This window comes from Hyperolius riggenbachi, chromosome 10 (genome assembly GCF_040937935.1).
Source record: "Hyperolius riggenbachi isolate aHypRig1 chromosome 10, aHypRig1.pri, whole genome shotgun sequence".
Lineage (NCBI taxonomy): Eukaryota > Metazoa > Chordata > Amphibia > Anura > Hyperoliidae > Hyperolius > Hyperolius riggenbachi.
The window spans coordinates 36,066,440-36,094,056 of NC_090655.1; the positions used below are offsets into that span (position 1 = coordinate 36,066,440).

Below are 27,617 nucleotides of genomic sequence, written 5' to 3' on the forward strand. Positions count from 1 at the left end.
AAACACTTCACTTTTTTGAAGCTGCGAATGAGACAGACTCAGGAACTTATCTCTCTACCCAGAAAAGCCATGTTCCTCTTATTTTGTGTGTTCCTCCTTGCTGGATCCCTTACAGAAGGTAATTTTCCTGCTCTCGTATCGTCACTGTATGAACGATAAACCAACTACTTTACAGCAGCGTATCGGAATGGAGATTGACCCTATTTTTAGGCATCAGTGGATCAGTACCAATCAGGTATCAGTTTATTGAGGGTGGACTTTGAGAGACATATTCTGGTGGGTCAGTGTGAGCACATTCCTCTTTGCATTGTATACAGGTCCTTATAGTTTGTTTGTTTTGGCTGACAGTTTTGTTACACTGGGGTTCAATGCAAAAAAGTAGTGTATTTGGAAATCATGGGGCCCCCCAACAAATCTTTGATGTGTCCCCCCGACCGTTTACACCCATTTCTCGCTCACCCCTTGATGACTGCCTCAGCCTGAAGGCCTATCTGCTAATAAGTCGTAGAAAAAGTGTGGTTATCATGATCGTCCTGCTCATAACACATGTGGCCTGATCTGTGGGGTGGACCCTTGTATTGGAGAGGGGGGGGGGGTATATTTGAATATTTTTATAGATGAGGGTGATGCTGGGATCAGCAGCTACAAATTACTTAGATTTACTTAACATCAAATAATGCTGAAGCTGAAATACTCATTGCAGTATTGGAGAATACACTGATGCTAGGAAAGATCAAGGGCAAAATAAGGAGGAATTGTAGAGACTAGAGAGAGGAATTGTAGAGACTAGAGAGTGAGGCAGTAGAGGATAGAAAGGCCTGGCGTACTGTGGTCCATGGGGGCACTGAAAGTTGAACACAATTGATTAGCAACTGAATAACAACAAGCCGTCAGTTAATCTGTAAGGAGGTCTATGTTGAATGAGTAGGCAAACTAGGCAAGTGCATAGGGTAACAATGTTCAGAGGACAAGATACAATTTGCGTTAATTATAGTTGATATTCTTTTGTCGTGAGATTTTTCTGTGGATTTGCACGTTCTTCAAGCAATGTCCAGTTCCCTTGTGAACCATTTAAATGGTCTGTTTTGGAAGAAATGAAAAGCAAAACAGGAATTACACTGCAATCATTTAGATTTTTGTTTTTTAATTTGCTGGCCCACCAGTGGCGGACACAGCCAGCAGTGGGCCCCTGTGCAAAATTGTAACTGTGGGCCCCCTTTGACCTGCGGCGCGCGTAGCGTGGGCGTGGCTACAACCTGCGGCGCGCGAAGCCTGCCGCGGCAAAAATTAGTGGATAGAACCGCGGCAAAAAAATGGGCGTGGCAATGACCGGATGAGGGCGGAGCTAACTGTAACTTAAAGCGAACCCGGGGTGAGGGTTTATTTCCTTTTAAACAATACTAGTTGCCTGGCGGCCCTGCTGATCTATTTGGCTGCAGTAATAAACTGAATTACACCAGCAACAAGCATGCAGCTAATCTTCTCAGTTCTGACAATATTGTCAGAAACCCCTGACCTGCTGCATGCTTGTTCAGGGTCTATGGTTGAAAGAATAAGAGGCAGAGGACCAGCACGGCAGCCAGGCAACTGGTATTGCTTAAAAGGAGAGAAATATGGCAGCCTCAATATTATTCTCACCTCAGGTTCCCTTGAAAAGTGCAACGCAAAGACAGTGGGCCCAAGTTTTGGTGACCCTTTCCCCAGAAAATTCACATAATTGTGCAGGTTTTCTCAAGAAAATACACATATATGCCCAGAAAATACGTGCAATCATGTCGGCAGATATGCCCAGAAAATACGTGCAATCATGTCGGCAGATATGCCCAGAAAATACGTGCAATCAAGTCGGCAGATATGCCCAGAAAATACGTGCAATCAAGTCGGCAGATATGCCCAGAAAATACGTGCAATCAAGTCGGCAGATATGCCCAGAAAATACGTGCAAACAAGTCGGCAGATATGCCCAGAAAATACATGCAATCAAGTCGGCAGATATGCCCAGAAAATACGTGCAAACAAGTCGGCAGATATGCCCAGAAAATACGTGCAATCATGTCGGCAGATATGCCCAGAAAATACATGCAATCATGTCGGCAGATTTGCGAAGAAAATACATGCAATCATGTGGCAGACCTGCCCAGAACATACACCTGCTAATATAAATAAAACAAAAACATTTACTCACCTGCAGCAGCAGACCTCCTGTCCCAGCCTCCATCCGGCGCGCAGCTCCCATGGGTGGTTGGGTGGATAGGTAGCCTAGTGGGTGGGTGAGTGGGTGGGTGGGTTGGTAGCCTGGTGGGTGGGTGGGTGAGTGGGTGGGTTGGTAGCCTGGTGGGTGGGTGGGTAGGTAGCCTGGTGGGTGGGTGGGTAGGTAGCCGGGTGGGTAGGTAGCCTGGTGGGTGGGTGGGTAACTAGCCCGGTAGGTAGGTAGGTAGCCCGGTGGGTGGGTAGGTAGGTAGCCTGGTGGGTGCGTGGGTAGCCGGGTGGGTGGGTAGGTAGCCTGGTGGGTGGGTTGGTAACTAGCCCGGTAGGTAGCCGGGTGGGTGGTTAGGTAGGTAGCCGGGTGGGTGGTTAGGTAGGAAGCCTGGTGGGTGGGTAGCCGGGTGGGTGGGTAGGTAGGTAGCCGGGTGGGTGGTTAGGTAGGTAGCCGGGTGGGTAGGTAGGAAGCCTGGTGGGTGGGTAGGTAGCCGGGTGGGTAGGTAGGTAGCCGGGTGGGTAGGTAGGAAGCCGGGTGGGTAGGTAGCCTGGTGGGTGGGTAGGTAGGTAGCCTGGTGGGTGGGTAGGTAGCCTGGTGGGTAGGTAGGTAGCCGGGTGGGTAGGTAGGAAGCCTGGTGGGTGGGTAGGTAGCCTGGTGGGTGGGTAGGTAGGTAGCCTGGTGGGTGGGTAGGTAACCTGGTGGGTGGGTTGGTAACTAGCCCGGTAGGTAGCCGGGTGGGTGGTTAGGTAGGTAGCCAGGTGGGTGGTTAGGTAGGTAGCCGGGTGGGTGGTTAGGTAGGTAGCCGGGTAGCCGGGTGGGTGGGTAGGTAGCCTGGTGGGTGGTTGGTAACTAGCCCGGTAGGTAGCCGGGTGGGTGGTTAGGTAGGTAGCCGGGTGGGTGGTTAGGTAGGTAGCCGGGTAGGTAGGTAGGTAGCCGGGTGGGTAGGTAGCCGGGTGGGTAGGTAGCCGGGTGGGTGGTTAGGTAGTTGGGTGGGTGGTTAGGTAGGAAGCCTGGTGGGTGGGTAGGTAGCCGGGTGGGTAGGTAGCCGGGTGGGTGGTTAGGTAGTTGGGTGGGTGGTTAGGTAGGAAGCCTGGTGGGTGGGTAGGTAGCCGGGTGGGTAGGTAGGTAGGAAGCCTGGTGGGTGGTTAGGTAGTCGGGTGGGTAGGTAGGAAGCCTGGTGGGTGGGTAGGTAGGAAGCCTGGTGGGTGGGTAGGTAGGTAGCCGGGTGGGTAGGTGGTTAGGTAGCCGGGTGGGTAGCTATCCGGGTGGGGGGCCCGACTCCTATCCTCCCTCCCTCCCTCCCTTCCTCACCTCGGGGGGCCCCCTCCCGATATGCGCGGCGGGAGAGCGAGCGGCAAATGCAGGAAGTCTTCAGGGCTCTCCAGGCATCCGCTAGAGGCCCAGCCGCTGAGTCTCCAATATGTCTCCAACTGGAGACATATTGGAGACCAAGCGGCTGGGCCTCTAGCGGATGCCTGGAGAGCCCTTCCTGCATTTGCCGCTCGCTCGCTCTCCCGCCGCGCATATCGGGAGGGGGCCCCCCGAGGTGAGGGAGGGAGGGAGGATAGGAGTCGGGGGGCCCCCGGGAATAAAATAATTAAAAAAAAAAAAATATTAAAAAAAAAAAAAAATACTTAATGCCATGGGCCCCTGAAGAAAACGGAACTTCAGGGGCCCTCGTGCGGCGGCACGGCCTGCACGGCCGTATGTCCGCCCCTGTGGCCCACCAAAAATGGTGACTGCAATGTTTTGACAAGTTTTTTAAGTCATGTGGTTTATTTAAAGTCCTCTTCCAGGAAAGATAGTTTAGATCTCCGTAGTTTGGAAATGAGTTAAAACCTTAACTTTTACTGATGTTTATGTCCCCATATCCCCATCCTGTGCATCAATTTAGGTACATTGCTGGTGAGTTGGGCGCAGGGTGAGCTGAATATTGGCTCACCCTGTACCACTCAAGTTCCCAGCAGGCATAAAGTACTATTCCCCCTACTTGGTTGTAGAATAAATTCTGGGTCCGTTGATGAACGGAACTCCGAATACCTGTGCGCTGGGTGTCACTATAGCTCTAGTGCTAAAGCAGTGCCCAAGTCAGGTTCTACACAGCAAGCACCGAAACCAGCTGCTTTGCCATCCTGTGACCCCCATGGCTTTAAAGGACACCCGAGGTGAAAATAAAATAATGAAATAAACAATTGTATGACTTTTTAAGATATTCCACAGTTTTATTTTATATTTGAATCTACGTTTTAAGTTTTTATTGTTTTATTGTTTTTGCTCAATGACACATTCTTTGAAGTATGCTAGAGCTAAAATCTATGAACTGTTGACCCTTTTTATCTCTTTCCTGCTCTCAGAAACCATTTTCTGCTAGGAAAGTGTTATTGTAATTTCTTATCAATGAGGGTCACACTGTAGTCTGGCCCAGTCCTGACTCAGACAGGAACTGCCACTTACATACCTGATGTTTAACTCTTTCAGGCAGAGAAAGAAAAAAAGGAACACAGCCTAGTTATTTGTGTGCTAGGCACTGTACATACCCACGCCTATCTCATCATGTCACATGTCACTTCGGATATCCTTTAACATGTAACTTAAATGTGATAGGAAATGAAGGACAGCAATAGCAATTGGGATGGAGGTTCTTACTCCTCCTTATTGAAAAAATTTTATTTCTTATAATAGTTATAGTGGCTTTTTATTTCTTATAGTGGCTAAAAGATCTACCCACTTCCTACCACTGTAGAAAGTGAGGTAAATGTTCCCAAAAGGGAACAATGAAAGTACAATACAATTGTATAGTAAACATGATGAAAACACTGCACAATATAGTCTTTTGTTTAATAAAATCACAGAATTTCGTAAGTACCTGTCATCTATTTGGAAACAAGTTCTTTGCAGTACAAGTGGATGACATGTAGAATGTATTACCACAGGAAATAGTTATGGCAAATTCCATGTCTGCATTTAAAAGGGGGGTTGGGTGCTTCCCTTGCATTGAAGGACACCCACGGCCATAATTAGTATGTAATTCCCGCCGGCAATGATCCAGGGAATATTATCTGGTTGCCATCTGGAGTCCAGAAGGAATTTTTCTTCTCTTTTAGGATTAATTAGCCCAAGCCATGTAAGGGTTTTGCCTTCCTCTTGATCAGGGGTCTTAAACTCAATTTACCTGGGGGGCCGCAGGAGGCAGAGACAGGATGAGGCTGGGCCGCATAAGGAATTTCACAATCGCGGCTCATCGCTGCCTCTTCCCGCCCCTCTCACTCTTCCTTCACAGAGAGGGGCGGGGAGAGGCAGCGATCCATGCGGCGATTGAAGTCAGGAGGGGCAGAGCTGAAGCTGAAAGCTCTGCCCCTTCCAGGAAATGCTGGCGGATTGCCCCCGGGCGATTTGGGGGCTCTGCAGCCCTCGTTTAGCAACGGGGATGCGGCGGATTACTTGGGAGCACTGAAGCGAACTATAAGGAAGCTTTTGTCGGCGAGGGCCACAAAATATTGTACCGAGGGCCGCAAATGGCCCGTGGGCCGCGAGTTTGAGACCCCTGCTCTTGATCAACTGAGATGTGTTAGGGTGCAAGCTAGTGTTGTACAGTACATCTTTATCTGGTTGAACTCGATGGTCATATGTATTTTCTCAACCCAACTATTTAACTATGCGATTGATCTTTTTCAGTGGCGAAACTAAGGAGTTGTGGGCCCCGATGCAAGTTTTACAATGGGGCCCCCCCAAGCATCTATACATAGCAATTGATATGGCGCACCAAAATCTGCCAATGGCAACTACAGTGTCAGAGGTGCAAGTAGGGGATGGGGAACAGTTTGTTTATGATCACCACTATTCAACGTATCTATAGAAGTGATTATTATGAACACAGGACTAATAGAGAGCTAATACTGTAGTTGAGGGAGGGCTCTTCGGGGTCCCTCTGGCGATGCAGTGGCTACCTCTGCAACCCCTATTGCTACGACCCTAATCTTTTTCTGGAAACCTGAAAGTCCTCCATATTTTGTGTTTTGCTCTTTTATTGTCCAATCAGATGGCTGAGGGTGGTCAGTGGGAAAGGTACATTGCTTTTTGTAACATAAAAAAAGTTTGTGCACATATAATCATCCTACCTCCTTGCCTTTGTTGGCAAGTAAGCAGGATGTTTATAGGCAGTAAACATTAACCCTAGAAGAAAAATGATCTAGTGAAAGTAGATTTTTATGACTCCTCCCCCAGGAGTATCAGTGTCACTGAAGTAATGAGATTGAGTACCTTCCCCACCAACCTCCCTTCTCCACATGACCACAGCCTAGTCCACCCCCACAGGAGACTTCTCCCATTCTTGTTATTGGTGCTCAGAGTGGAAGTGCCCACAGTCTGGCAGCCTCATAGCATAGCATGCGCAAAGATACCATCTGAACATAGGGGAGGTCCCAAGACAAAGGGGGTGGAGGCTTCCTGAAAGAAGGTGAGTTGGGGGGGGGGGGCAGCTTGGACCAATTGGACCAATCAAAATTTGCAGGAATTGGATTGTTACTTACAGATTAGAACAGTGCATCATATGTTGGTGTTCTTTAAAGCAGGATAAGGAAACCTCCCCTCATGTCTTGTGCCACATCCATTACAAAGAGAAAGAGCATATTACTTATTTATAGAGTCTCTCAGCCACAAGTACCCATCACATCCACACAGCTCAGAACGGAGCTTCTGGTCAGCAGCTAAATGCAAATCAGAGCGTTGCAAGCGAGTACACAGTGCTAAGCTGGTGCTATAATAAGCTTGGCAAGGGAATATGCTTTGAATTATTGACTTCAAAACCCATTCTAATTTTCTACTAACAAGAATCGCCTCTTCAATGACATTTCAGTGAAAAAACCGCTGCTACAATGTTTCAAAATAATAGCTGCTGACTTGCTGACTGACACTGATGTTTATGTTACCCCTGTCATCACCTGCTTTCAAAATCAGTAGAGTTGAGCTAGATATCACCAAATTTGTGAATTTTAGCTCACTGCAAACGTGACACAGGAAATGGCAACTCTCTTGTTCCTCTTTTTTTCTTCTCAAAGTTATTATCATCATCATTGTGATTGTCTCACGATTTAGTGTAATGGTTAAGGGCTTTGCCTCTGACATAGATCAGGGTTCAAATTTCGGCTCTTCCTATTCAGTAAGCCAGCACCTATTCAGTAAGGAGTTCTTGGGCAAGACTCCCTAACACTGCTCCTGCCTACCGAGTGCTCTCTAGTGGCTGCCTCGTAATCGCTTTTAGTTCAACAGGAGAAAAGCGCTATACAAATATAGGAATTATAATTATTATTACCATAGTCCTAGTTTAGATTCCCTACCATAGTCTAGAAAAATGAATTTAACTATAGGGCCTAATTATAAAAGTGTGAACAGCTGAATCAATAAAGAAGATGACAAAAGTGGCAAACAGGATGTATGAAGCTACCAGCAATCTTATCCTCTACTTCCTGTGGGATTAACCACTATCAAAGTGGCAATCTCCAATTCTCCATGGGGGTGCTGCTGAATGGCGCAAAAATGCCTGTAAATAAACAGTGACATTAAGGAATCTTTTCAGCAGATTACCAGTTTTATAAATGGGGTGATGTGGATAATGCTACTATTTCAGAAAAACAATAAACTGGCATCCTTCTGACACACTGCCCATACACACATCCCAGTGTTTTGCTGGCTGGGTGGTATTGTAGACCTCCCAGCCAGTACATTCTATGCTGCATCACTACTTATTTCCTTGGAATTGCAAATAGAACCTGAAGTGAAAGTGATATGGAGGTTGCCATGTTTATTTCAAACAATACCAGTTGCCAGGCTGTCATGCTAATCTTTCTGGCATCAGTAGTGTCTGAATCACACACCTGAAACAAGCATGTGGATAATCCATTAGACTATAAAGACATCTGATCTGCATGTTCGGAGTCTATGGCTAAATGTACATCAGGCAGCCTGCATTGTTTTAAGGGGCCCATACACCTAACGATTTTCCCGCCGATATACAGCAGATTCGATCACTGTGATCGAATCTGCTGTGAAATCGTTGCGCAAACACTGATAGAACGATCGATTTCCGTCCGAAATCAATAGTTCCCATCGATCTGTCCGTGTGGAAGATTTCGCTCAATCGCCGGCGGGTTGGGAGTGCGTCGATAGCGGCGTTCGATTGCCCGACGACCGACGCTAGCTGCAATACATTACCTGCTCCGCCGGCGCGTGTCCCCCGGTCTCCGCTGTCCCTACTCCATGCTCGGCTCCTCCAGCTTCACTGAACTTCCTGTCCCGGCAGGAAGTTTAAACAGTAGAGCACGGAGAAGAAGACAGTGGAGACCAGGGGACACGCGCCGGCCGGAGCAGGTAATGTATGCGGGGGGGGGGGGGGGGGGGCGGCTTCAGCGGCAGCTTCACAGATTGTGATCGGTTTCATGCTAAAATCGATTCACAATCTGTGTGCAGTAAAGGCAGCCATACGATCCCTCTCTGATTCGATCAGAGAGGGATCTATCTGTTGGTCAATCTAATGGCAAATCGACCAGTGTATGGCTACCTTTAGGTCTCTTTTACACTAGGCTACTTTTTTATGTTGGGTTACCCTTTCTGCACACAGGGTAACGTAACTACAAAGAAAGTCTATGGCCCTAGTACACTTACCTCGTCGATTCGTGTTGCGCTGGAAGTTCCCGACCCACAGCAAAGTCAACAGTGCATTACTGTGCGACTTCCGCAGCGATGCAGTGGAATGCATGGAAGTCAATGAGCATGCAGAAATTTTTAATTTATTGGCGGTGGTGGCGTAGAACAATGCAAATACGACAGTGAAGCGAGAATCCTATGTTTGCTATGCATATGACCCTGTCGGCGCACTCTGCCGCAAAGTCATATGGATCTAGTTTTGGCGGTGTGATGGGGCAAATGATCCCACAGAAACGCTTCCTTCAGGTGTAAAACTGGCCTAAAAGTAAATACATATGTCCGCCTCCATATCCCTCTCAACTCTTCCCTTTAAAGTGTAGCTGTAAGGAAAAAAAGGGCCTCTATGGAGTACACACCTCGGGAGGTGGATCCTTACCCCGTCCTTCTACCCTACTACTGCGCTGGTACCCCCCCTCACCTGGGTCCCCCGGTCTGCGATCCCCCTCCAGCTATTAGCGCAGTGTACAATAAGGCAGCGGGCGGGGAATCGATGGCTCACCTCCTTTTGAGTTCCATCGTGCATTCCACTGCTCATCACTTCCTACAATGCCACCCCCTGTACTGTACAGTGGAATGCATTCCAGGAAGTGACGTGCAGTGAAACGCAGTGCTGGAACATCAAGGAGGTGAGTCATCGCTTCCCCGAGTGGTGGAACGCAGCGCTGGAACATCAAGGAGGTGAGTCATCGCTTCCCTGAGTGCTGGAACACAGCGCTGGAACGTCAAGGAGGTGAGTCATCACTTCCCCGAGTCCTGGAACACAGCGCTGGAACATCAAGGAGGTGAGTCATCGCTTCCCCGAGTGGTGGAACGCAGCGCTGGAACATCAAGGAGGTGAGTCATCGCTTCCCTGAGTGCTGGAACACAGCGCTGGAACGTCAAGGAGGTGAGTCATCACTTCCCCAAGTGGTGGAACGCAGCGCTGGAACGTCAAGGAGGTGAGTCATCGCTTCCCAGAGTGGTGGGAACGCAGCGCTGGAACGTCAAGGAGGTGACTCATCACTTCCCCAAGTGGTGGAATGCAGCGCTGGAACGTCAAGGAGGAGAGTCATCGCTTCCCCGAGTGGTGGAACGCAGCGCTGGAACGTCAAGGAGGAGAGTCATCGCTTCCCCGAGCGGTGGAGCGCAGCGCTGGAACATCAAGGAGGTGAGCCATCGCTTCCCCGAGTGCTGGAACACAGCGCTGGAACGTTAAGGAGGTGAGTCATCGCTTCCCTGAGCGGTGGAACGCAGCGCTGGAACATCAAGGAGGTGAGTCATCGCTTCCCTGAGCGGTGGAGCGCAGCGCTGAAACGTCAAGGAGGAGAGTCATCGCTTCCCCGAACGGTGGAGCGCATCGCTGGAACATCAAGGAGGTGAGTCATCGCTTCCCCGAGTGGTGGAGCGCAGCGCTGGAACATCAAGGAGGTGAGTCATCGCTTCCCCGAGTGCTGGAACACAGCGCTGGAACGTCAAGGAGGTGAGTCATCACTTCCCCAAGCGGTGGAACGCAGCGCTGGAACGTCAAGGAGGTGAGTCATCGCTTCCCCGAGTGGTGGAACACAGCGCTGGAATGTCAAGGAGGTGAGTCATCACTTCCCCAAGCGGTGGAACGCAGCGCTGGAACGTCAAGGAGGTGAGTCATCACTTCCCTGCCCACTGCCTGATTGTACACTGTGCTAATAGCTGGAGCGCAAGACAGGGGACCCAGGTAAAGGGGGGGGTCTGACCCCCCTCTCCACCGCTGTGCTCGCTACCCCCCTTCCTGCCTGCCACCCCCTCCAGGCTACCTATACTGGGGCAATTATACTACCTATGGGGGGGTCGGGGGGCTTGGCATTTTGACAAGTTTGCCTCGGGAGGCAAAAAGTCTAGAACCGGCCCGAACACATGCACACTACCATGGACCCACTCAGGCTTTGGCGGAAAAAGGCGAGCCCAATTGAGTAGGTGATACTGCGCAAGCGCAAAACTGCCTACGCAGTAGCATGGACCCGATCAGGCTCAGGTTTTTCTGCTGGAGCCTGAGCAGGTCTGTGCTAATGTGCAGGCACAGGGCAGCCATGCTTTGGGAGTCCCTTCTTGTGAACGGTTTGGTGGGACCAGCCTTGTAAGGGTCCAGAGGCTTCCCCCTCCCGTGTAAGCATAACCTTACATTATTCTGTCATATTTGCAGTATTAAAAGCACACACTGTCTTTTAAACTATAAAACAAAGCAGAAATAATGACCCTTTGAACTTTCCTTCAGTAAAACCTTATCTCAAGCTGTCTCTCGCTGTTTCTTTGCTGTTTAAGTGCTTCAGAAAACAGGAATGTATTCGACCCACTAGAGAAGCTCTTTTGCATAGATAACTGAAGTTATTTTTAACTCTTCCTGTACTGGAAAACAATATGAGATGCTTTTGCTACTAATGTTCTATTTCTTAGCTGTTCTACACATGCAATTCATAATATCATGTTTATTTTCACTTCAGGTTTACTTTAACATAACATTTTCTAGGAAGCATCAACACCAATATATACTGTATATACTCGAGTATAAGTCTAGAAATGTAGGTCTGATTCACTTCGTAAAAGTATAGGGGGTCGACTTATACATGAGTCATGGGCAACACTGAGCACACTGAGCAATGTGTGTACTATTAGTGACATTCCCATTTGCAGCAATTTACCCAGTGGTAAGTGATACTTTGAGGTAGGGAAATGCCAAGAAAACACAGGTCTGAAAGTCCCCGCCACAACAAGGGGCAGGGGGGAAATACTGGGCTGCATAAAAGGGAGTGAATAATTGCAGCACTTGGGGGCCTGGAGGAGGTATTAGCTGCACTTAAGGGACAGGAGGAGTTAATGGCTGCAATACTATATGCAGTGTAGTCAGTAACTCCTCCTGAGCCCCAGGTGCAGCCATTAACCTTGCTGGGTAGACGTATACTTGAGTCAATAAAAAATTCCAGCTAAAGAGAGTTGAATATTGGAGCCGACTTATACACAAGGTCTACTTGTAAGTATATACAGTATTTTGTTATACATTCTTATTCTTCTTTGGGTGAAACAAGTGTTGTGTTCATTTCAAAGATGCCCTGATGATAATATTATGGTAATGATGATATGATGAAACCGCAGGCAATTAAGCAACTTTCTGATACCAACCTCACTATTGCACAGTTTAGGGATTTCCGGTTATTATTGCAAAATAGACTATTGTGAGATTTTACATGGAAAGATTGTGCATTTGATGACGCAGTTCAGAGAACATGTGTGGCTGTGACCAATTTCTTGTGAAACTCTTAAATGATATTCTTAGACATCAGCGTGGTGCAAGTGGTACAGTGTGTTCATTTTTACATCTCTAACAGATAAATATCTAGCACATATTAAAGTACACCACAAAAGATTCATTGTAAAATGATTTCAAAATAATATATGGCAGATTGCATCTTTTCAGGTTTGTGGTTACCTAATATAGTATGTAGGAATGATGTAATTAGTTATGTGTTTGATCCAGTGTTGGTGCTAAAAAAGAGCTTTGGGCCCCAGTGAAAGTTTTACAATGGAGCCCAAGCATTCTATACATATTTATTGCCCCCCCAAGCATTCTATACATGTTACGGCCAGACAAAACTAGAAGAGGCCTTCACACTGCAGCCAGTACCAGCAAAGAAATGATTCCTGGCGGCTCAGTACTCTGTTACGACTCTGGCTCCTCCCCTTGCCCATTTCCTATTGACAGCCTATTGATAGCTGGGGACACATGCAATGCACACAGTGCGTGGCCTGTGATTGGTTCCTCGGTACTATGCTATACGCCCCGGGGCAGCTACTGTAGCTGTCAATAGGAGATGGGCAAGGGGAGGAAGCAAAGTCTTAACAGAGTACTGAGCCACCAGGAATCAGTTCATTTCAGGTACTGGCCGCAGTGTAAAGGCCACTTCTAGTTGTGACTGGCCGAACCCGAAGTGGCCAGACTTCCGGTTCTGGCCGTAACATTCTTAACTATTGGCCCCCTAAGAATTCTATACATAACAAAACCAGTCGAGGACATCCAGAGTATGAGAGGTGTAAGCAGAGGGAAACTGTTTGTTATTGGTTACCACTATTCAAAGCATATATAGAAGCTCGCTATAGCACCGTTGAATAGCTAATACTGCAGTTGAGGAAAGACCCCTCTAGTCTAAGGGCCCTAGTGCAGTCGCAACCTCTGCATCTCCTATAGTGGCTGGATAGTGTACTGGTTAAAGGCTCTGCCTCTGACACAGGAGACCTGGGTTTGAATCTTGGCTCTGTTCAGTAAGCCAGCATCTAATCAGTAAGGAGACCTTGGGCAAGACTCCCTAACACAGCTCCTACCTATAGAGTGCACCCTGGTGGCTGCTGCTCTGGCGCTTTGAGTTCGCCAGGAGAAAAGCGCAATATAAATGATATTTGTCTTGTCTTGCTATGCCACTGGTTTGATCTAGTTAGAGCTTCATTACAACAAAACTGATTCTTTGGCTTTGTTTACACTGGGGCGTTGCAGTGCATAGTGTCAGACAGTATAATCATTGTAACTACTAAAAAGGCCAGCCCGTTAAACGGGTGCTAGGCCATGGCCCCCTCTATGGGCCCGTTTCCATTACACGCAGTTTGATGTGGCTACATAGATGCATCGCACCGTGGCTGTACTGTAACCGCACGGCCGCACCTTGCCGCATAGTATTGACACCTTATGTGCTTCCTGTTGCCAGTCAGCTGGCTGTCAGATGGCGTGGAAAAACACGCATTGATCATCTGCAGAAAACCGCAGGTGTTTTTTCTGCGAAGTAAGTGTGAACCCTCCCCTAGTCCAAAACTGCATCTCACTCTTCATAAAGCTGTTCATAAACAAACACTGAAAAGCATTCTTTGTGAGTAGTGGGTCGTTTTGAACAAGAGGTTCTTATGAAAAACATGACCTTGGCTTGAGTACACAGTCTACCATAGTATTGGTAGTGTCACTAGTAGTATTCATTACGTGGTCCACAATGGCATATCTAGGGAAAACTGTATCTGTATGGAGAACACCAAGGAAGCTATAGAGGAGCGCCCCAATTAAGAGGCGCCCATGGCACATGCCATACCCGCACCCCTGTAGATATGCCTCTGGTAATGCGTGGATATCCAGAACACATGGAAGAGAAATGTTAATACCATCAATTAAGCTGATGAGCCCTCTTTTCAACAAGAGATTTAACTGTGCGCTTGTCAGGCAGTTCAGCTTCCTGGCTTCCGGCCACAAGTGCCATTCGGCTGCATGAATGGCAGCGTTAGGCAATACCGTGCATGTCATGATTGACACGCGGCGGCGTTATCCAGTGGCCAAAAGCCGACTCACGTCACATCTGAGGACGGCAACCACCGTGCTCAGATGCAACTTCATGGGGGAGCTGCTTTTCCACCACTTGTGCCGACTACTAGCAGTGAACAGAAGCAGCTGACAGGCGTTGAATTCACGCCCTCACCTGCTCACCTGCTCATGGGAAAGAGGCCTAAGTTAGTAACCTAAGAGTTGCTCAAGAAACTTGGCAGATGCATACATAGAAACATTTTAAGGGATCTCAGCTCAAGCTCATATGAAGCCAGCGGATACACAGAACACCTAAAAAAACGTGGATTATTGGTTCTACATATCCACTGATATGTGGGTGAGCTTCTGAGACTGCATTCAGGCCAATCTCATTTGGAGGGCTCTATGCTAACAGTGGATGCAGACGAAACCCAGGTCTGGACTTCTGGGAAGGCCACCAAAGCCTGGGCTTTGGGCAGCAGCAGGCCAAGGGCATGGAAGAGAGATTGGGCTGGGCATGGAAGAGGGATTGCTGCATATGGAAGAAGAGGCTGCATATAGAAGCAACACATAGAAGTGGGGGCTGTACAAGAAAGCTGGCCTAGGGGCAGACAAATTATAAATCCGGCCTTGACAAACCCTACTCATACAATGAGCCTATTTGTGGTCGGATACATATCCAATTGTCCCCTTTTACTCAATGACGTATTCGTCCCATTGTGGATATGCTTATTGTACCGTATGTGTAGGATATGAGACTGGCCTGGATACTGGTTCAGGGGCTTGCTAACATGTTTGTGAATACAGGGAACTAACATTTTCCATTTTTGTTTTGTGTTTGTTTGTTTTTTTGGGAGGTATGGGCCCTTGGAGTTAGGTAAGGTAAATATTGCAGGCGCTGCTCCACAGCCTGAGAAATTTTCGGCTGTGGCTTCGGAGGGGCCTAGCGACACCAACGTGGGACGGAGGAGGATGGGGGAAGCCTCAATCAGATCCAGAGGCTTCCCCATCTCGAGGTAAGTAGGCCCTTTTTTTTTTTTTATACAGAGTCCCTTTAAAGTAACCTTTCAGCACTCTACAATATAAAAATTACCAAAAAGTAGCTGAAAAAGTCCTGTCAAAATGATTGTATTTTCTTGCTTGCTGGTGGCTTACAAGGCATTTTATTGATGAGGTGTGAAAATATCACCTAGGAGACAACGCAGGAGAAAAAGTGATTTGAATAAGGGCCATTATGTGTATCCCCTGGCTTCATGTAAGCTCGATCGTAAATCCCCAGGTTCGGGATTGATTTCCAGAACACCACTGATGAGCGGCTGCTGTGCATTGGGAGTACATTTACAGACAGCACCGGCCCTGAGTACATTCTGCCAGACCACAGACTACGTATCTCGGCTTTACCTTGTGCATCTGGAAACTTGTGGCTTCACTCTTCAGGAAATGAATCATTTTGATTACGTCCCTTGCATATAAAATGTTTCTAGAGTAACCTTGTTCGTTTGTTGATGTTTGTGAGGAGCAGAGCGACCTAGACAGCTGCTTGGGGCCTAGCGGGTGTCAAGGGGCCCACCAGCCACCTGCTCTGACCTCCCTCCACTTCAGTTTACCAAAAAGACCACAACAGGGCCCCATATCTACTAGCACAAAACAAAGTGACCGCCACTCAAAGAACTATAAAAATACAAAACTTTAATCTCAATATCAATTCTGAACACCAGCTGATTCCCCAAACCTAGTGCCTCCCCCCCATTAAAAAGCTGCATGGACTACAACAACAGGAGCGCTCCTGAACACACACCCCCATCGACAATTACACCACATGCATACAATCTTGATCGGCCGATCTTCTAAGTTATAATGTCATATGGAATCTATGGGGCTGCATTAAATGTCCGCCTCGGCTGGGCTGAGTAACTCTTCGTTTGATACCTCAATCTTGATAAGATCACAATAGAGCACTATATACTGCTTCGTTAACAGACCAAAGTCTAATATTTCCAATGCTTCAATGGCAAACTTCACCTTATTGATAAGCCGGCGGCTACAGGTTCAGCAACATAAGCTATTCAAGCCACAATGCAACAACCCGGTCACGCCGGCAAGGGTTCCTCTTCTTATAGCCATCGCATGGTAACAAGGCTTTTACCTTTCTTTAAGGATATATATGCTCACGGCTTCTGTCGCGGCGTCCCGCGACACCAGGTACGGCGTATGTGGGCGTGGCTAGCTGCTAATGGCTGACGGGATGCTCCTGCACAATACACATAGACCGGGTACCTGGTGTCGCGGGACGCCGCGACAGAAACCGTGAGCCGTGTATACTCAAGCCAAGGTCATGTTTTTCATAAGAACCTCTTGTTCAAAACGACCCACTACTCACAAAGAATGCTTTTCAGTGTTTGTTTATGAACAGCTTTATGAAGAGTGAGATGCAGTTTTGGACTAGGGGAGGGTTCACACTTACTTCGCAGAAAAAACACCTGCGGTTTTCTGCAGATGATCAATGCGTGTTTTTCCACGCCATCTGACAGCCAGCTGACTGGCAACAGGAAGCACATAAGGTGTCAATACTATGCGGCAAGGTGCGGCCGTGCGGTTACAGTACAGCCACGGTGCGATGCATCTATGTAACCTCATCGCACCGCGTGTAATGGAAACGGGCCCATAGAGGGGGCCATGGCCTAGCACCCGTTTAACGGGCTGGCCTTTTTAGTAGTTACAATATAATTGCATTGATTATACTGTCTGACACAATGCACTGCAACGCCCCAGTGTAAACAAAGCCAAAGAATCAGTTTTGTTGTAATGAAGCTCTAACTAGATCAAACCAGTGGCATAGCAAGACAAGACAAATATCATTTATATTGTGCTTTTCTCCTTGCGAACTCAAAGCGCCAAAGCAGCAGCCACCAGGGTGCACTCTATAGGTAGGAGCTGTGTTAGGGAGTCTTGCCCAAGGTCTCCTTACTGATGAGATGCTGGCTTACTGAACAGGAAGAGCCAAGATTCAAACCCTGGTCTCCTGTGTCAGAGGCAGAGCCTTTAACCAGTACACTATCCAGCCACTACAGGAGATGCAGAAGTTGCGACTGCACTAGGGCCCTTAGACTAGAGGGGTCCTTCCTCAACTGCAGTATTAGCTATTCAATGGTGCTATACCGAGCTTCTATATATGCTTTGAATAGTGGTAACCAATAACAAACGGTTCCCCTCTGCTTACACCTCTCATACTCTGGATGTCCTCGGCTGGTTTTGTTATGTATAGAATTCTTAGGGGGCCAATAGTTAAGAATGTTACGGCCAGAACCGGAAGTCTGGCCACTTCGGGTTCGGCCAGTCACAACTAGAAGTGGCCTTTACACTGCGGCCAGTACCTGAAATGAACTGATTCCTGGTGGCTCAGTACTCTGTTACAGCTTTGCTCTCCCCCTTGCCCGTCTCCTATTGACAGCTACAGTAGCTGCCCCGGGGCGTATAGCATAGTACCGAGGAACCAATCACAGGCCGCGCACTGTGTGCATTGCATGTGTCCTCAGCTATCAATAGGCTGTCAATAGGAGACGGGCATGGGGAGGAGCCAGAGTCGTAACAGGGTACTTAGCCGCCAGTAATCATTTCATTGCTGGTACTGGCCACAGTGTGAAGGCCACTTCTAGTTTTGTCTGGCCGTAACATGTATAGAATGCTTGGGGGGGGGGGGGGCAATAAATATGTATAGAATGCTTGGGCTCCCTTGTTAAACTTTCACTGGGGCCCAGAGCTCTTTTTAGCTACAACACTGGATCAAACAGATATCCAGGGGCGTAGCAATAGGGGGTGCAGAGGTTGCGACCGCATCGGGGCCCTTGGGCCAGAGGGGCTCCATAGGCCCCTCCCTGAACATCATTATTAGCTCTCTATTGGTCCTGTGCTGGTAATAATCACTTCTATAGATGCTTTAAATAGCAGTAATCAATAACAAACTGCTCCCCATCCCCCTCTGGCACCTCTGACACTGTAGTTGCCATTGGCAGGTTTTGGTGCGCCATATCAATTGTTACGTATAGAGTGCTTGGGGGCCCTATTGTAAAACTTGCATCGGGGCCCATAGCTCCTAGGCTACGCCACTGGGTGGATTCCATGTAGCTGAGACACTAATTACCCCACCTGTGCATAGGTGAGGTTGCCTGCAAAACATGCATCGTTGGGGAGTCAGGAGGACAGGTTTGAGAAACACTGCAATAGGGGAATGATAGCTGAGCAAGTTGTGTGCCCCCTCCTACACTGCGCCATGAGGGTGGAGCCTCTCTCGCCTCTGCCTCAGCTCTGCACCCCCTCCTACACTGCGCCATGAGGGTGGAGCCTCTCTCGCTTCTGCCTCAGCCCTGCACCCCCTCCTACACTGCGCCTTGAGGGTGAAGCCTCGCTCGCCTCTGCCTCAGCCCTGCACCCCCTCCTACACTGCGCCTTGAGGGTGGAGCCTCTCTCGCCTCTGCCTCAGCCCTGCACCCCCTCCTACACTGCGCCATGAGGGTGGAGCCTCTCTCGCCTCTGCCTCAGCTCTGCACCCCCTCCTACACTGCGCCTTGAGGGTGGAGCCTCTCTCGCCTCTGCCTTGGCCCGGTCCTGTGTACAGAGTTGTATAAATTCTTTCTTTTGCAAGACATCTATCCTGTACTTTGGCTTATCCATTTGAATTCTCATCCACCTCTAATGTACTTCTAATTACTGTCTGTGATATTGCTTTATAGCAGAAGGCATAGAATACCGTATTATCAGAACCCTAATTCTGTATCTGTTTGTTAAACATCTGTAGGTTTCCCTGTGACGAGAGAAAGATACCAGAGGATCAGATGCAGGCCAGGTGACAATTCAATTGCTTGTTTTCAAGAGCAGTCCCTTTTTGAACAAGGACAAATCAGTAATAAAATCGATAGTAACCCAGTGTAAGTATACGCCTGTCACTTGTGTTTTATTCGGCACCTACTGTATAGTCTATACATAATCTAGTCTATGTAAGGAACAGGCTTATGTCATGCATGGCCACTAGAGATGGACAATGAGATGTTAATGTTAGAGGTTTAACAACATTATTACCTAAACAACAGTATGTGTAACAGGAACAGAGGCGCCAAAAGAGTAAAATAAGATAAAAAGTTTAAAAATCGGGGGGTGATGGGTGGATCCACCTCTCCCGCAAGCAAACAAGTGAAGATGTTGATTTTTCAACACATATAGTTTTTATTCATACACTCCAAACAATATTGCAACGCGTTTCGCGGGTTCAACCCACTTCATCAGGCTATGTGAACGGAGTATGACACTTGTGTGCAGGGTCTGTCAGCTTAGCGCCTCTATGACAGACCCTGCACACAAGTGTCACAAGTCACAAGTTGCGGGAGAGGTGGATCCACCCATCACCCCCCGATTTTTAAACTTTTTATCTTATTTTACTCTTTTGGCGCCTCTGTTCCTGTTACACAAAATTTGTCCACCCTTGGTGGAGGGGTTTGGCCCCCCTTTTTTCCTTACTACAGAGAGCGACTTCCTAATCCTGAGTGGGGACAGGTCTAATCTCCTCACCTGCTGATACAGTGGTTGCCTAGTAGGCAACCTGTGTTTGTGAGTATAAATTTTGTTATACTACCACATATTCATTTTTACAAAACATACTGCACCATATTGGGCTCTCGGTGTTCCCCTCCCTTACTAAACAACAGTATAGTAAAGCAACCACAAGATGTCACTGTCTGTAAAATGATGCAATGATCTCTGTGGTATTGTGATTTCCTGTATTCACTCTGTTCCTTTCTGTTCTAAGTAAGCTGCTTTTTCTGATGGTTGTGTATGTTCTATGTTCTGCATGGTTTTCTTCAGTAAAGAGATGTAACTTGTTATTCTTGGTACCTATCAGCATGTACAGACCACTCTGCTCCATTAGTTAATAGTTTTGTCTTGCATGAAAATGTTATTCAACTTGGAATTGAGCCAAGCTAATGCACTTTCTGCCTATTTTGATTGGCCCTGTTTCAAGCTGCATACACTGCATTAAATTTTCATGCGAGCCAGAAGTATTTGCGTTTCACTGACTATCTCTGATTACTACAGTGTTCCCCAAGCCGATAATTAGCCATGGCCAGGTTAATAATTCTGAGCTGATGTTTATTTTATGCTAATTTTATGCAAATGTATGCCGTTTCATAACAGACCAATGAAACGCAGCAACATTCCATTTCCAAGTTGCATGAATGTGCATAAAATTAGCATAAAAAAATTAAAATTTGTATAATCTCGTTGACTTTCCTAACTGATAATAATATACCTGATGCACTTAACTTCTTTAGAGACATTAACATCTGTTTTATCTATGGTTTTTTTTTTTTTGTTTTGTTTTTTTTATGATTTTGTAGCCAACATGCTCTGGTGCTTAAAGTGATCCTTAAAGAGAATCTGTATGTATCTGTAAAATCGCACAAAAGTAAACATACTAGTGCGTTAGGGGACATCTCCTATTACCCTCTGACACAATTTCGCCGCTCCGCGCCGCATTAAAAGTGGTTTAAAAACAGTTTTAAAAAGTTTGTTTATAAACAAACAAAATGGCCACCAAAACAGGAAGTAGGTTGATGTACAGTATGTCCACACATAGAAAATACATCCATACACAAGCAGGCTGTATACAGCCTTCCTTTTGAATCTCAAGAGATCATTTGTGTGTTTCTTTCCCCCTGTTCTCATGCACTGAAGTTTCAGGCTGCTTGTTTCTTCCTGCAGACAGCTTTGCCCTTGTCTGTAATTCTTCAGTATGTGAAAGCCCAGCCAGCTCAGAGGACGATTTATCCAGCTTGTAAAAGATAAGAGAGACGAGAGAAGCTGCTCTAATCCTAAATAACACACAGGCAGTGTGCATAGATGGGCCTGGAAGGGGGAGTTCATAGCAGAACCACAACACTGAAGAACTTGGCAGCCTTCCAGACACAGGCCGACAAGTCTGACAGGGGAAAGATACATTGATTTATTACAGAGACAGTGATAGTATAAAGTGCTGCAGTAAGCCAGAACACATTAGAATAGCTTTTTGAACTTGTAGGATGATAAAAAACAGGATGCAATTTTTGTTACGGAGTCTCTTTAAGCCAGAAAAAAATGACTTTTACTCACCTGAGGCTTCCAATAGCCCCCTGCAGCTGTCCGGTGCCCTCGCCGTGTCCCTCCGATCCTCGTGTCTCCGCCGGCAGCCACTTCCGGTTTCGCCGTCAGGAGCCGACGGGCTGGGAACGCGAGTGATTTTTCGCGTTCCCAGCCACAATTGCGCCCTCTATGCTGCTATATGCTTCATGCTATATGCTATAACAGCATAGAGGGCGCAATTGTGACTGGGAACGCGAAGAATCACTCGCGTTCCCAGCCTGTCGGCTCCTGACGGCGAAACCGGAAGTGGCTGCCGGCAGGGACACGAGGATCGGAGGGACACGGCGAGGGCACCGGACAGCTGCAGGGGGCTATTGGAAGCCCCAGGTGAGTAAAAGTCATTTTTTTTCTGACTTAAGGATCACTTTAAGAACTGAAATCATATTGACTCCAACTAAATGTATTGGAGTGACAGGATGATGCTGTTGGGTGATGTGGCTGGGCATGGGGTGGCATACAGTAGGCATACAGGCAATGAAAAGTATGCTTCCAAGTCATTACTGAACATGTGCAAACAGTCCAACGCAGCTAATAACGTGTATAACGCACAGTATGCAGCACTCTCTAATAACACTACACGTTACACACTAAGGCAACGTGTGCACTGTGAATGTCGCACAGACTTACTATTGCTGTGCGTTAGTCTGTGTGGAAACAATTTCTAACTTGCGACTTTAACGTCGCACTGTGAAAGCAGCCTAAATATTTTAATAATGATCTGATTCAATCAATCAAGTCAACAAGCATCTCTTAATCTCATGGCTGCAGTTACCATCTGCAGAGATCTTCGATCCCAGAAAGATTAATTAATTGTAAGAGAATTAAAGGTGTTTGTTAAATATATACTTCAGTTAGAAACTCACTAATTGCCCAGATTATGTTTGTCACATTTTTTTTTCTTTTTTTATGATAGTACACCATGGTTCTGTTATTTATGTTTATAAGTTTATCACCAAACAGGAAAAGCATCTTGTACAGCGTTGTAGTGGCAGGAAGAAAGCAGCAGGTACAGCGGTATTGTGGGTTAGCTGATTGCTATTTATTTAACGATGTCAGGCAGATCTGCAACTTCAGCAGTAGAGGTGCAATGTGAATGTCTGTTTACGCGTATTTTTAGCCACTTCCCTGGTTGTATAAAAAAACACGCCATGAGTCTTAAAGCAAACCTGAACTGTGAAATTCAAAGTTAACATTAACATACACAGGTCATTCTTACCTCCCGCATAGTCTACTCATCAATTTCTTTCTACTCTCCTACTGTATGTCCCGTTTGTCCACTGCGATCAACGGAATTCTCTGTCCTCCATTTTAAAAATGTTGATGCCCCTGTAACAGCTTGGTCAGCACACTGTTAGGCTAATTTCACACCAGGACGTTGCGTTAGAGGGGGCGTTAAGGTCGCATAACGTCCCCTTAACTCAACGCCTGGTGGTGCTGGATCTGGACGTCAGAGTGAGCCGCGTTGTGCAGCTCACTCTGGCGTCAGTGATGCCGTGATGCGTACTCTTGTGCGCATGCGGCATCACGTGGTCCCGCCGGCCAATCGCCACACAGAGCGGCCGCTCCAGGAAGTAAACACTGCACGTCACAACGTGCAGTGCATATTAATTAGCCATGTGCCTGGCCGCTCTCCGCTCCTCCCCAACGTTACTGAGCATGTGCAAGCAGTCTAACGCGGCTCAGCCGCGTCTAAAGTACTGCATGCAGTACGTTGCCTTGTGACGCAGCGTTACAATGTAACGCAACGTGGGCACTGTGAACAGCCCCATTCATTTTTCATTACTGTGCGGTGGGCTGCGTTACAGGCTGCTCTAACGTGCGCCTGTAACGTCCCACTGTGAAACCAGCCTTAAACTGTAATATTGCCCACTTGAGCCATAGGGAAACATGGAGATTTCCTTGCACATTAGTTGTCCTTTCAGTTATAACTGACAACAAAATCTTGTCAGAACTGGAAGAAATCATTGCTGGAAGAAAATGGTGAGCTTCTAAGAAGAACTGACAGCGAGGTAAGTATGTAGTATTAATTTGCAGATACAACATGTGTTTATTTTAAATAATTTTACTCAGTACAGGTTCTCTTTAAGGCCTCTTTCACACCAAGACGTTGCGTTTTAGGGGACGTTAAGGTCGCATAACGTGCCCCTAACGCAACGCATGGTAGTGTTGAAGTTGGACATCAGATTGAGCCGCGTTATGCGTCTCTTGGTGCGCTGTTTTCCTTCTATCTATACTGATAGAACAGCCACTCCAGGATAGTGATGGGAAGTCCGGATCTTTTCAAGGATTAGGATGATTCGAATCAGATCATTGAAAAGATCCGGATCTTTGAACCGAATCATTTGACTCATTTTACTAGGGAAGCAGACTGGGGGGTGAAATGACTAGCAGGACACTACTTTCCCTTCACTGTACATTCTGTATGTTCTTGTTTCTTCCAGACAGACATCCACAGTGAACCGAATCATTCATTGTGATGATCCGGATGATTTGACTCACAAAAAAGATCCAGATCAAATGAACGATTCATTCATGATCCGGACAACACTATGAGTCCAGGTTACGTCACTATAGTGCGGTGAATATTAATTAGCCATGTGGCTAGTCACTGAGCATGTGCAAGCAGTCTAACGCAGCTAAAGCCCAGTATAACACACAGCATGCTGCACTTTCATTCAACGTGTAGCGTTACAATGTAACGCAATGTGGCACTGTGAACAGCACAATGATTTATCATTACTGTGAGTTGGGCTGCGTTACAGGCTGCTGGAACGTGGGACTTTAACGTCCCACTGTGAAAATAGCCTTAAAGTAAACCTGAACAAACCTTACCACCACCTGATCGCATCCATGCTATTATTTCTATTATTATTATTATTATTTATTGTATTTATAAAGCGCCAACATATTACGCAGCGCTGAACATTAATTTAGGTTACAGACAATATTTAGGGGTGACATACAGCAATATGACAATACAGGAATACAAGAAAACCAGATCACACAGCACAGTATTAGTACAAGGTAATGCTTAGTCACTGGATGAAGCATGGAGATTAGGCAAGTTAGGTTCACTCAAATGCATGGCATGGGTTCACAGTAATGGAGGTGCCAGATCAGGTAGGACACAAAAGGAGGAGGACCCTGCCAAAAGGCTTACAATCTAGAGGGAGAGGTAAGGACACGAATGGTAGGGGACCAGAGTTCAGCTGTAGGTTTAGAGCACTTGTGAGGGGTAGTAGGCCAGAGTGAAAAGGTGAGTTTTGAGGGCTTTCTTGAAGATGTTGAAGGAGGGGGCTGCCCTAATGGGTGGAGGTAGGGAGTTCCATAGTGTTGGAGCAGCTCTTGAGAAGTCCTGGAGGCGTGCATGGGACTGGGTGATGCGGGGGGTGGTTAGGCGAAGTTCATTGGAAGAGCGGAGTGAGCGGCTAGGTGTGTACCTCTGAGTAAGATCGGAAATGTAGGTTGGACAGGTTTTGTGGACAGATTAACGTTATTTTACTAGGCACAGTGTCACCCTGACCCAACTGGCCAGCCCTGCAGAAAGCATGGTCTCTGTTTTGTGACATCTGCCCTCTTGCTTTTTGCAAATTCTTTAAATTAGCTTACCTGCATGGATTTCCGCTATATCTGACACCTGCTCAAAGCACTAGAGGGTTGTCTCTGTCATTAACCCTGCCTTGAAACAAATGTTTTGTTTTGTTTTTTTCTCAGATTTTTTTTACCTTTAGAGGAAACCTAAACTGAGAGGGATATGGATGTTTCCTTTTAATCAGTACCGGTTGCCTGACTATCCTGCTGATCTCTGTGGCTGCAGTAGTGGCTGAATCACACACCTGAAACAAGCATGCAGCTAATCCAGTCTGACTTCAGTCAGAGCATCTGATCTGCATGTTTGTTGAGGGGCTGTGGCTGAAAGTATTAGAGACACAAGATCAGCAGGAGAATAAGGCCTCTTTCCCACCAGAACGTTGCGTTTTAGGGGACGTTATAGGTTGCATAATGTGCCCCTAACGCAACGCCTGGTGGTGTTGTAGGAGGACGCTACCAAGAGCCACGTTATGCAGCTCTTGGTGCACCTTTTATATGCTATGGGATGCGGAGACCCCGTGATCCGCATCACGTGGTCCCGCCGGCCAATCGCCGCACAGAGCAGCCGCACCAGGAAGTAAACACTGCACGTCACCGAGTGCAGTGAATATTAATTAGCCATGTGGCTGGGACCCTCAAACAGCTCATTATCTCTAAACTAAACAGATTGTTTTCTATTACAACACTATGAGGCAAGTGTGTTTTTCCTAGAGAATCATTTCAAGGTCAAGCATGAGTCTGTGTTGTGGACTCTTTCTTGCTTTTCTCGGAGAGACTTAACAGTGAAAAGCATAAATATCACAGTCTAGCATAACACACAATAAAAAGTTATTTTTAGTCTTTGCTGCTCATACTGTTGTGATTTTTACACAAATGACATTAGTTTTGGACAAAAGCAAGCCCCCAAGCTCATAGAACAACATTGCTGGGAGAAGTCATTGCATGGAAACAGTACATAATTGAATTCAATGTTGTATTTGCTTTTGGTAAAAACCCTAAGCCTAAAAACCTTCTGGGGTTACGCAGAGATGGTTAGGTACTGAATTTAGCAGAAACATGCTCTGCAGCTGGTAAGATTTAACAGAAGAAAAGCTTATTGGAAAGCACAGGATGTTAACAATATGTCTGCTGCCATGAAAGCAGGAAGTAGAAATACTGCAGATTTATTGTAGGATTTGTATTAGCTGTAACAAGGAAATGTTATTTTCCCTATGCTTAATGTCGTCACACATGGGTAGATGCCCCGCCCCTTCTACCCTATAGGACCCTGATGTTATAAATGTCGGATTCTGCCCCACCTCTCCAGTCTTTTTTTTGTCCTCGACCACTTCACCCTGGGATCTGAAGAGAGCATGGTATTTTTTCGTTATTTTTCACCCCTACCTAGCCGGTTCCTCTGGCTTGCCGCTATATGCCTCCATAGCGATGCCCCATATAGCTATAAACTAGCTCAAAGGGAGGGACCCCGTTTTTTGCTGGTCTTTCTGGGGTCTGTGCGTCTTATGCTGTTGCGTATCTTTTAGAATAGAGAGGAAGTTCTGAGTTCAGGTCCACTTTAAGCAGGTATAGTGTTCAAGGAATATACTGTTCAGTTGTCCAGCAGCTAAAAAGACTGTGCGTGCAGCAGCTATTTGATAAGCTCCCTTTAACATAGTCAAAATATGTTTTAGGCTCAGTTCACACTATGCCCACTTTTGATGAACCAGGCTCAAAACAGATAGATTGAGGGCTGTAATGGGTTAGTTTATATTGACCAGTTCCATTTACGTCCATTGTGGTCTTCTTTGGAAATATCCAACTGCATACATTGTTCTAGAGATCAGATTCCATCACCATTCATCAAATCAATCACAAACCTCCACACAGAAGTGTCAGAGGACCCAGCAATGAACCATGGCAGCGATAACTTAATAAATACATTGATTTACCCAAACTCTGGCTATTCTTTAACATTCTTTTTTTTTTCTATATTTAGAGTGAAGAAAACCCCAACCTTTGTAGAACATTCCTCCTTCTCTGAAGAGGATAATGGCTCAGGAAATGGTGTCTTTTCAGGAGAAGAACCCAACTCTTCCAAGGAATATGGATCAGAATCGAATGAAGTAAGAGAATACAAACTCCTGAAAAATCTCTCCGGGGAAAACCTTCTTTACTAAAGACATCAGGACACCTTACAAAGCTTGAATTACGGCAAAGAAGTGTGGAACATTCAGTCATTTCCAATTATGTTTGTCAAAAGCTTCTTCTTCCTAAGGCATTTATCTTTCTTATTAAAGTAAATCCAACCAAAACTGTCTCTTTTGTTTGGATTCCGTACAGAAGGTTTAGAATTATTAAGGGAGGAAACGTTAATATTTTTTCCTATTAGAGACAAAGGCCTCAATTCACTAAGATCATGCTGGAGATAATAAGGCAAGAGATAACTTACCTCCACACAGTGAGAGAGTTATTTTATCTCTTCAGTCCTTAAGTTACCTCTTCTGTAGTCAATTTACCTCCTCTGTAGTTAATTTACCTCCTCTGTAGTTATTTTCACACGCAGTTAATAAACAGCCTGTCTTTAACTCTGGAGTTATTTTAAGGATTGAAGAGTTAACTTAAAGACAGAAGAGTTAACTTTAGGTTTGCCTGAGGTAAAATGTTTCCTGAATACGACATGCCTCATCACCATGG

At 46.5% G+C, this 27,617-nt stretch overlaps 1 protein-coding gene across 1 annotated transcript; it reads left to right on the plus strand.

Moving 5' to 3' along the window:
* On the plus strand, nt 1-27,235 carry SRGN (serglycin). The gene is made up of 3 exons (XM_068258358.1): nt 1-118; nt 18,979-19,108; nt 26,920-27,235. Exons 1-3 carry the CDS (start codon nt 28-30, stop codon nt 27,098-27,100), a joined length of 402 nt encoding a protein of 133 aa, XP_068114459.1. The 5' UTR covers nt 1-27; the 3' UTR covers nt 27,101-27,235.
* Nucleotides 27,236-27,617: the final 382 nt, after the last annotated feature.